Source organism: Gigantopelta aegis, chromosome 11 (genome assembly GCF_016097555.1).
Source record: "Gigantopelta aegis isolate Gae_Host chromosome 11, Gae_host_genome, whole genome shotgun sequence".
NCBI lineage: Eukaryota > Metazoa > Mollusca > Gastropoda > Neomphalida > Peltospiridae > Gigantopelta > Gigantopelta aegis.
The window spans coordinates 9,029,193-9,040,649 of record NC_054709.1 but is presented as its reverse complement, the minus strand read 5'-3'; the positions used below and the strand labels follow the sequence as shown (position 1 = coordinate 9,040,649).

The 11,457-nt window shown below is 41.0% G+C and overlaps 1 protein-coding gene across 1 annotated transcript in view; it reads left to right on the top strand.

Annotated features, from left to right (window-relative positions):
* LOC121385529 overlaps positions 1 to 11,172 on the top strand; it is a 24,937-nt gene extending 13,765 nt beyond the window's left edge. Inside the window, exons 2-8 of the mRNA XM_041516237.1 lie at positions 58 to 129; positions 1,141 to 1,170; positions 1,757 to 1,947; positions 2,519 to 2,607; positions 3,827 to 4,087; positions 5,038 to 5,168; positions 7,877 to 11,172. Of these exons, the coding sequence (XP_041372171.1) occupies positions 58 to 129; positions 1,141 to 1,170; positions 1,757 to 1,947; positions 2,519 to 2,607; positions 3,827 to 4,087; positions 5,038 to 5,168; positions 7,877 to 9,443 (2,341 nt within the window). The 3' untranslated portion in view covers positions 9,444 to 11,172. The remainder of the gene's footprint in view (positions 1 to 57; positions 130 to 1,140; positions 1,171 to 1,756; positions 1,948 to 2,518; positions 2,608 to 3,826; positions 4,088 to 5,037; positions 5,169 to 7,876) is intronic.
* Positions 11,173 to 11,457: the final 285 nt, after the last annotated feature.

Here is an 11,457-nt window from a genome sequence, read left to right as displayed (position 1 = left end):
GCTCTAATAGTATTTACAAACTAGGATCTGTGACTAACTTTTTAACTTTGTTTTCAGAGGTGAGCCTCGAGACCAGTATTATCGCCTGACTCAACTCAAACTGAGCAACTTGAGGAAAGATGACCAACTGTGAGTTATACACACATTTACTTTACTTTATTACATACATATTAAAGGCATATTGTCACAGACCACTGACCTATTTAATGGTCTAACAAAGTATTACCTGAACAAAAATAATTTGATTTGTCCCTAAATGTACTTTATTCAACTATCTTCATAACCACCATACTCCATTTATTAATGACATTTTGTAAAAATAATTGAATTATGGCAATGGTCCATAATTCAAAAAATAACATTGCCGAGAAGGGATGATATGGCTTTCACTCCATCATGGTTCAGTTAAGGTGATGCGATAGCTAAATTTGGTTTCCAACAATTAATGTAATTTTTATTTATTATCCATTTTTAGAGAAATAAGGTCCTTAAATCCGTGACAGTATGCCTTTAATCTTATTATAGTAACAAAGACCATTCTGACCGTGCAGTAAAAAACAATATTTTATTGAACATATGTGTGATACAAAATCTCGCATACGTAGTTCACGTGTTCACTCGAATGATGCCATGTCCCTAGCCACAAACTTCAACTAACCTTCCAGACGAAGTAAGCTGTGTTTTTTAATTAAACGGTTGTTGGTATAATATTCTTGTGCACTATAATCTCGTGCAATAAACAATATGGGAAGACAACTAGGGCCAATTTCACAAAAGATCGTAAGTTTACTGGGCAAACTTTTACTTGTATTCACGAAAAACAAATTATATCATTACGGAAGATGAAATATTTTAAGGACAAATGAAAACGAAATATGTGTACTTCAAACTACAATTGTTTTACTTTAACAGTAATAAGAATTGTGGTTTAGTCGTAAATGTACATTTTCGTGTAAAACTAAGCTTGATTTTGATTAAAAACATATTTTATTACATATATTGCATATACACACACACACACACACACACACACACACACACACACACACACACACGTGTGTGTGTGTGTGTGTGTATGTGTGTCCTTCATTTAATCAATGCCCTCATGGCGGTTTATATTATGTTTATTTTTATTTTCAGTGTACCCCGACCACAAGATACAGTCATGGGGTAAGTAAATGGGGCGGGGTCGATGATAGAGTGGGGAGGGTGGAAGGCATGCATTAAAAAAGTGAAACTATTGGCGCGTACAAACAGGCTGTATTGAACGAGCATTATTGTGCAACATTTTGCTCGATCTTTGAAAATTAACGTGTGAGAGGAGATAGATTTTATTTTTTAATTGTGTGTATCTATATCCGTCCGTCCGTCGAAATCACACCCACCCACCCATCCATCAATCCACAAGAATACCCACCCGCCTATCCATCCACCCACCCACCAACCAACCATCCACCCACCCATCCATCCATCCATCTACTAACCCATTTATCCATCAATCAATCCATCCATCCATCCATCCATACACCCACCCACCCATTTACCCATCCGTCCGTCCGTCCGTCCGTCCGTCCATCCATCCATCCATCCATTCGTTCATCCATCCATCCATCCATTCACCCATCCATCCATCCATTCGTTCATCCATCCATCCATCCATCCACACCACCCACCCATCCAACACACTCTATATTTCAACACCTGTTCATTCAAGTCATAAAAGGAACTATTTTAGGGGTTTTGTGTTTGTTTTTAGGAAGCTACTCATTAACAAGTCATTTCCGGCGGAGCACCCATACCACTCTCATATGTCACAACTGGCTGTTTTCCCAAAGTTCGATTCTTCCGAGGACCCCAAGAGAGGGGTCAAGGCTAAACAGGAACGACCAATCAATTCCGAGATGCCGGCCAATCCATATGACATCACCATAGTAAAAAAAACTAAAGGTCAGATTTGAAGAATTTCCATGACCTTTTTGTTATAGATATTAAAAAAAAGGAAAAAAGAAAAAAAAGAAGAAAGAAAGTAGTAACCTACAAGAGACATTCCTGACTTTGTAGCTTTAAGGGGCGGGACGTAGGCCAGTGGTAAAGCATTCGCTCGATGCGCGGTCGGTCTGGGATCGATCCCCATTGGTGGACCCATTGGGCTATTTCTCGTTACAGCCAGTGTTCCACAATTGGTGTAACAAAGGCCGTGGTATGTACTATCCTGCCTGTGGGATGGTGCATATAAAAGATCCCTTACTGCTAGTCAAAAAGAGTAGCCATGAAGTGGTGACAACGGGTTTCCACTCTCAATATCTGTGTGGTCCTTAACCATATGTCTGACACCATATAACCGTAAATAAAATGCAAGGGATCTTTTATATGCACCATCCCACGTAGATAAAATGTGTTGAATGCGTCGTTAAATAAAACATTTTCTGTCACAATCGGCTACTAGTTTTCTCATGACCATTATGGTATGAGGCACTCGTATTGTGTAGCGTTGCCTTTAGTTTTCGTGTTGTTACAGGTTCTGGTTTGCGACACGAAATGCAGGCACTGCCACAACAGTCGGAGAAAGCACCCCTTCACTGGCTAGGAGAGAACTTCTTCGATCAGGTGAAAACCAGTATTAATATACTCAACAAAAGTAAATACGGGTCAGTAGACTTGTTGGTAATTCCTTGCCAATAACTATATGTTATTTTTGCATGTTTTGATAACAGGTGACTTCTAAACATTGTTTCAGTAAAACATGAACTGTGACATAAGACGAACGATTATATAACACTTAGTGAAATATCTTAAAATATCAGTGACGATAACACATTTTAGAGTGAGATTTTCACTACTTCACTCTAAAATGTGTTATCGTCACTGTAGAAAGTGTTATCCTCACTGTAAGAAAGCCGGAACCATTTTGCTTCTGGCATTTTAAAAATAAAGGTAAAAATTGCCAAAAGTTATATAAAAAATAGAAAATTTGATGTTTTATGTCAAATATGATTTATATCTCATCTCGTGAAGTTTGCAATCATATCACACTCATCGCGCAAACGCGACTCGTGAGATATGATTGCAAAATTCCCGAGATGAGATATAAATCATATTTGACAAAAAACCCATGAAATATCCTGTATTTATTACCCATATGGATAAAATATCTTGGTACACATCAAAGTGATACGTCACACTAGAACGCTAAGTGGGACCTAACACTTCGTGACGTCATTGATTGGCGCACTACAACCTTACAGGAACGTCAATAAAACGAGTTGAGTGACATAAATTAAGAACAATTATGGGTAATAAATAGAAGCTCGTGACAACTGAAAATTATTTCACTCAGGACATAAACATGACACGAAATGGAAGCTCGTTTAATATCCTATAATTATTACCCATATGGATAAAATATCTTGGTACATATCAGTGATACGTCACACTAGAACGCCGAGTCGGAGGTAGCTCTTTTGACGTCAACGATTGGCGCACTACAACCTTACAGGAACGTCAACTAACCGAGATGAGCGATATAAATTAAGAACGATTATGGGTAATAAATAGAATATTAAACATCGGTACCATTTCGTATCATGTTTATGTCCCTCGGCAAATGTTTTTTATTGACTCGGGACATAAACATGATACGAAACATGAACTGGTTTAATATCCTATAAATATTGTACGTTGGATTTTTCATGCATTTATAAAAAGTACCGACATTCGGTTATGATTTGTTACACGCTGTTTCATACTGATTCTTGTCACTGTGTTCGCACTAAATTGTTGTTTCTGTTATATGCTGAAGTAAAACAAACGTCTTATTTTTCTCCAGCAAGTGAAAAGCCACGGCGGCCGACAAGAATTCTACCCGGTTCCACCGAGGGCGATAAACCCGAATCTTGTTGAACGTCATGGCAACATGGCGCTGTCCGACCGCTCGGCTAACACACTGAGAAACGTGGAGAGATCCCATTGGACGACGACTCATGAACTTGATTACACAGGCTTGGGGCCAAGCAATCCCCAGAAGCTGGATAATCTTGAAGACAAAAGATTCAACTTCCTATTAACTGGGAAAGAAGACGATAAACTGGTAAGGTTACACACCACCATTAATTACTCCGTGTAGTTCAATACATTTTCTATGTCAGAAGATATTCTGTGAACAATACAACAATTTCGTGAGGGCTATTTGACTACAAGATTTAGGAAGTACTGTCCCTTGACAACTACCTTGCAAAAAAATCAACATAGGTCGACTGCAAACATTTTCAGTTAGCTACCCTAATGCCAGAGCACCGCCTTGTGTTGCTGTTATACAAGTGACAGTATACCACATTAACAGTTGTTATCAGTTATTACTACAAATAGCAAGTAACTTCAAACCAGTGGGTTATTTAAACACTACAGAGGCCAATCTACTTATAATCATCAAAGAAACATTTGAAAACACATTTTAGAATTTTGTATTATTTTTCAAGTAAGGAACATTTTCAAAAACCGATCTATATTAAGCTCCCATATTAAGCCTCTGCCCACCCCCCTAGATTCGCCTCTGCTTGTGTGCATTTTAGCTGCAGATTTGGATAGATTTGGGGTTGTGGTGAGTGAAGATGGAGGTGAGTGGTGGAGGGGGTTATGGATGGGTTAGGTTACGTGCAGTGCTGATGTCTGAACACAAATCCTAGTTGAGGGTTCACGATGGGGCTACCCGGCCTTGATACCACCTCCATTTTGGCGGCTAACTATTATCATTGTCCCAATTCAGATTTAGTACCAATATTTCTGTCCCACTTTTGCCACCTCCTCTAATTCACTAAATCCTGTAATCGACCCTTTTATTTCTGTTCTGTTGTAAAACAACTACCCCCTTAAAACCCCCCAAAACAAAACAACCCCCCCCCAAAAAAAAAACAACAACAACAACAACAAACAAACAAACAAACAAAAACTGTACAACACAAAACAAATATACAAAAGTGGGTTCTTTCTAGTGTAGAGATGTGACTTTATATATGTTTAATAGTTATTTTTTATTTGCAGAAGCCAAGGGGGATAAACACGTTCGACCCACCGCGGCCTGTGGAAGGCAGAGTAGCCCGGATGTTGACCCCGCGACCACGTAATCAACCCATGCTGGAAAGCGGAACACCCAGCAATCCAAACTATTCAAGGTAAGCATCCAGGTTGCCTGGGGTTTATCGGGGGCATTCCAAACGGTAACGTTTAGTGATGGAAAGAAAGAATGGACCACAGAAATAGCAACAGCAAATGGTGAGTGCAACCAAAACCCTCATTCCGCAGTGTCAAGACGTTGACCGTGTTATTGGCAGTCAGTTCAACACCACTGACATTTATCCCCATATTGCATTCATTCATTTAAACTTTATTTCCGTGTTTATATTCATTTAGGATTCAAACTTATTTCCGTGCTTATATCCAATTAAGGTTCATTTCATTTCATTTCAACTTATTTTCGTGCTTATATCCAATTAAGGTTCAAGCACGCTGTCCTGGGCACACACCTCAGCTATCTGGGCTGTCTGTCCAGGACAGTAGGTTAATTGTTAGTTGGTTAGTAGTTAGTGAGAGAGAAGAGGGTGTAGTGGCCTTACACCTACCCATTGAGCCCTTAAGAACTCGCTCTGGGTTGGAGCCGGTACTGGGCTGCGAACCTGTACCTACCAGCCTGTAGTCCGATGGCTTAACCACTACGCCACCGAGGCCGGTTAAGGTTCAAACTTCTTTCTGTGCTTATATCCAATTAGGATTCAAACTTATTTCCGTGCTTACATCCAATTAAGGTTCAAACACGCTGTCCTGTGCACACACCTCAACTATCTGAGTTGTCTGTCCAGTACAGTGGGTTAGTTATTAGTTGTTAGTGGGGTGTATACTACCAAATCAAATCCCATAGACGACAATAGAAACATATGTGGCTAAAACTCCTACCTGCAGCGTATCAATCAACATAAACGCCACGGATATAAATACTACCACCCCTCACACTTAAAGTGAATCAGAAAAAATTGGGGGTCAAGCTGCTTGTTTCTGAGATAACGGGTAGCGTCTATGACTACCCTAGTTCCGCACAAAATTCGAGTACTCTTTTTTACAGGTACCCCATACATGTTTCAAGCACAAGGCTACTTGACACATTGGTACTAGATGAAATAAAATTGCATATTTTTTTTACCCAGATGAAACTATTATTTTTTACAACCAACACACTCACATTTATAACCAATCACAGGACTTGTGGTATGCACTTCTCTATCAAAAGTTCGGTGCACCTCGAACTTTGACCCAGCCGGAAATAATTTGGTTTAGTACTACCAGTGGCTAGTGAGAGAAAAGAGGGTGTAGTGGTCTTACACCTACCCACCGAGTTGTTAAAACTCGCTCTGGGTGGGAGCCGGTACCGGGCTGATAATCCAGTACCTATGAGCCTTATGTCCGATGGCCTAATCACGACACCAACCAGGCCGGTTCCCGCATTACAAGTTTGAATAAAATGGAGACATTACTATGCTAGGAGTAAATAACATTTGGTCTACAATTATTACAATTACAAATCCTGTATATCTTTCCATCGGTATAATTTACTCCCAAACTTTGGTATTTCTCGTTCCAATCAGTGCTCCACAACTGGTGTAACAAAGACCGTGGTATGCACTATCCTGTCTGTGGGATGGTGCATATAAAAGATCCCTTGCTGCTAATCGAAAAAAGTAACCCATGAAATGGCGACAGCGGGTTTCCTCTCTCAACATCTGTGTGTTCCTTAACTATATGTCCGACGCCATATAACCATAAACAAAATGTGTTGAGTGCGTCGTTAAATAAAATATTTCCTTCCTTCCTTCCTTCCTTCCTTCCTTCTCAAGCTCTGGCTTCCATTATAGAAACTATATTAAGTTTGCTGTCATCATTCGGCTAATTTTGACCAATAGTCCTTTTAACGACTAGAATTGCGTTTTAAATATACTGTCCAGAGTTTCCTGTCATTTTTAACATGGCTCCAATTAATAGATTCTTTTTTAATAAAGTTGCATATGAATGGAATGGAATGAATCAATGAATGAATGAAATAATGACATGACTAAAATTAACGTATGTGTGGATATATGAATGAAATTAATACATATTTAACCACACTTCAGCATCGACAGAAACAGTTGGGATATATACTGATGGAAAGAAATAAGGGAACACATCAAAGTGTAAACCAAATTTAATTCACAACTAGCGTAGTACTGTCTGTATTTCATTCCAAGTTGTAATGTGGGATTGAATGTGTGTAGTGTTGAATGTGCTGCCTATATGCTCCCAGTCAACTTCTGACAATATGAATTGATTTTTGATGCAGTCATTATTTCTTGTTGTTATCTGTGTGATCCTTTATTTCTTTTCATCAGTATATTTGTATAGCTGTGCAGTGTCACAGTAATTTCTCATTTGATTAAATCGACGTCATTGGGGAATAACAGACAATAAATTCAATAAATGAAATGAAATTTATTGTACATTATGCCCTATGTTCTATACTTTAACTACACACCGCAAACATAATAAAGCATTGTATAATATACATATTTTGATTATGGACTAACAAATATCATGAGCGGATTGGATAATTTTGTCATGCTCATATACCACGAAGGTTTCGAGGATGTCTGTTCCGTGTCCCGTCTCTGGATAGCTAGGGGCCTGACCCGGACAGAAAATATAATAAAAAGTAAAGAACTGACGGTGGTGTTGTACAACGCCACCTACCCTAGTGTTAAGTTATTCCCCTTGACTTCACTCACCTTGAAAAATATTACTGCATAATGATAGTCAGGGCGTCTTTTAACCACGTGCATCTTTTGTGCATTTTCAGAAAGATGACATTAAGCGAGAGAGAGGAAAACCGACTATGGAACGGCCAGGAGTACATCAACCTTCCAGAGAATGCTCCTGGCGATCTCCGCTGGAGGGAGATCGAGCTGGGCTGTCATCCTAACCCTCAGATCGAGGCCATCGGACGCGCGCAGATGAGCCACTCGGTGGAGGAGGCACCATACCCTCCTACTGGCCCTCCTCCTGACGACGAGGAGTCTTACCTGAAGAAGCTGGCGGAAGAACGCGAGCAGACGATACAAGAGATGGAGGCTCAGAACCGGTGGAAGGTCCTCGAGTCGGGCACGCCTTCCCACGACATCACGGCTCTGAACGTGAAGTACCAGCACGTCGACGACACCGACAGACCGTCGACGTTCTACGGACACGAAGGGAGGTACAACGAGGAGCGGGCTGGGCTGTACAAGACGAGCTACGACCCGAAGAGGCTGTCGCATTCCATGGCAGACTTGGGATCCGCTGCTCCCGAACTCATGTACGCGATCGACTCCGGGCTCAAAGTCTCCAGCACGGCCACGAGTCTTCGCGAGGAGGTTCCTGATTCGCTGAGACAGAGCAAGACTCTGGGAACAGTCCAGGCCAGACTGAGCGGTGACAAGCCGTCTGCTGTCGATCAGATTGTGCCCTTCATGGACGGGAAGGGCCACCAGAAGGAGGTCCTACGTCCATCGACTGAAGGCGCAAGGACAAGGATACAAGAAGGAGGAGTAACGCTGAGGGAAAGCACGATGGGGGACAGTTACAATGTGCACAAGTTTCTTCAGGAGAACATCATTCCCAAACACGCCAGGAACGAGCCTCTCTTTGTGATGTCTCACCAGAATCAGAAACTGAGCAACGTCGTCAGGGCATCGTCGCAAAGAAGGACCCCGAAGAGCGTCCAGTTCTCTGACAACGTCACCGTAGCAACGGTGAACACAGACATGCCGGTGAGAATGTTTTCAGCGGGTGATTCCAACGGAGTTGGTAACTTTGAGGAACAACAGCGAAGAGCTGCTGCTGGTGTTGCTGGTGGTGGTGATGTCGTCGTGAATACCACCCAGTACCTGAGCACGCAGGCTCAGTACAACAAGGAAAACGAAGGCAGTCTGATCTTCAATCAAAAGCCCAGTGTGTTTACTCAGACTCCCAGGCCGCTGGAGCCTGTCGTGGAGTCTCGCCAGATGATGGAGGTACAGCCGCGACGCCATGCACGACGTCCCGCTACCACCGACACTGAGTACCGAGACGAGTTTGTAAGCCACTCGACGAACTTCCTTCCCACTAACTTGAAGTACGTTCCGTCGTTTCGCACCTCCTACGAAAACCAGTTCCCCTACCACGACATCGGGTACAAGAACGATGAAGTGTTTAAGTGGGAGCCCGGATGCGGATGGCCCCGCCCACAGACGGCGCTGCTGGACATACAGAACAGCTTCAAGAAGACAGAAGTGAGGAAGAAGTTTCACGCCATGTTTAACGAGGGTGCGCCGGATCTACGGCGGAATATACACCAAGGAAAGAAGCACTCGTTTAACGGAATAAACGCGCAGCTTATACATGGATGAGTCGGTTAGAACTACACCCCGTATCAGTCTCCATTTTAAAATGTGTTTTTCTCAGTCAGTAATACCAGTTTTTTTGTTTAAATGAAAGAAATTGGCAGCTGTTATAAAAATGTCAAAACACCATAGGCGTTTGAAGCGGGTGGTGGTGGTGGTGGTGTGTGTGTGTGTGGAGGGGGTGTGGGGGGTGCACTGGCTTCCAACTCTGAAGGTAATTAATACATTAGTCCCCAACTCTGAAGATAATGTACTAACCCCCACCAGTTGAAAATCAAATTAATATGCACTCCCCCAGTTGCTGTCGTCTTCCGACGCCATGAAAATGTTCTAATTTTATCTGTAATTTGTGAAAAATATTGTTCAAGATATAAATAAAACAAAAATACTCATCCACGTTGAAGAATGTCGTCTGCTCAAGGGGTTCGAAATGGTATCTAGCAGACGACGTTCTTAACTTTGGGTAAGTATTTCGGTTTTATTTATATCTTTACCAATGTTTCTACATATTTTAGATACAAATAGAAAGAACTTTGTGACATTTAAAAAAAGGTTTTCTTTTTTCTTGTGCTGTCAGACCAAACGGATATTATTGACAAAAATTTGTGTATATATAGTGGTCACGAAATAGCGTGTAGTCATTCACCCCTACCCGCCGCCGCCCCCATCTCGTTGCGTGTTAACCCTCGTAATGGTGAACCATCTGACAGTGATTCATGGAAGCAGGACTCATTATATTGTCGAAACTTCCTTTTGTTTTTGTCTTGTAGCGATACGATTTTGAAAATGTTAAGCAGGCCTCGACCGTAACGTTTTTCAGTGGTAGCCCATCGGGCTTCCAGATTATGAAATCTGGTAGTCCTCAGTAAATTTGGTAGCCCACAATTTTAATAAACTTTTAAAAAAGGAGACAAAAAAGCTAAATTTATTTTTATTTAAACGTTGTATTAGGATGGGTTTTTTATTTATTTATTTTTTTTTTTTATTATTTTTTTTTTTTTAGGTATTTAAGCATCTTGTTGATTGCAAAGTCACTGGAGGTGCAAAAAAACACAAAAAAACTAGTAGCCCGGCGACTACCAGCTTTAAACATCTGGTAGCCCGAGTGAGAAATTGGTAGCCAAAACGCTACGGGTTACTGCTAAGGTCGAGCCCTGTTAAGTATTCTGTCATTCAGATTATAAAATGTTTCGTAAAATATTTCTGAAACTTTTTGCTCTCAAATCGCCCTCAAATAATCTCATTTTTAGCACAATGCTTCAGCTTTGTTGGTTTTGCGTGGTATGCTTTCACGCTAAGGTTTTCAAACTTTGTTTTCGCCGCAGTTTTATGTAGAAATTCGAGTTATTATTTATTAACACAAAGATACAATTATTAATCGAGCTGCATACTTTCGATTGTTTATTTGTAAGATGACGTTCTGTAGGTCTCATCGGAGTGAGATTTTCACACGAATATTATTACCAGTTGAAAACATTCGATTTTGAATTTTGTGCAAGGGCCACAGTGGTTTCGAGTCTGTATGTATGTACACACTGATGAAAAGATATAAAGCATCATACAAAACAGTTACAGCAAATAGTGATGGCGACTAAATTCCAACAGGAAGAAAGGAATCGATCCCCGTCAGTAGGCCCATTGGGCTATTTCTCGTTCCAGTCAGTGCACCACGACTGGCACACCAAAGGCCGTGGTATGTACTACCCTGTCTGTGGGAAAAGAGTAGCCCATGAAGTGGCGACAGCGGGTTTCCTCTCTCAATATCTGTGTAGTATTTTAACCATATGTCCGACGCCATATAACCGAAAATAAAATGTGTTGAGTGGGTCGTTAAATAAAACATTTCCTTCCTACAGTTGCACGTCTTCCCTTATTTCTTTCCATCATTTGTATCTTAGTAAACAGACAAATTCTTTATTTACGTCTCGCCTCTTGTACAGATTAATGGTTTGCATACTTTCGATTGTTTATGTATATTACTGATTTGTGAAACTCTCAGCTGAGTGAATGGAAAGAAAGA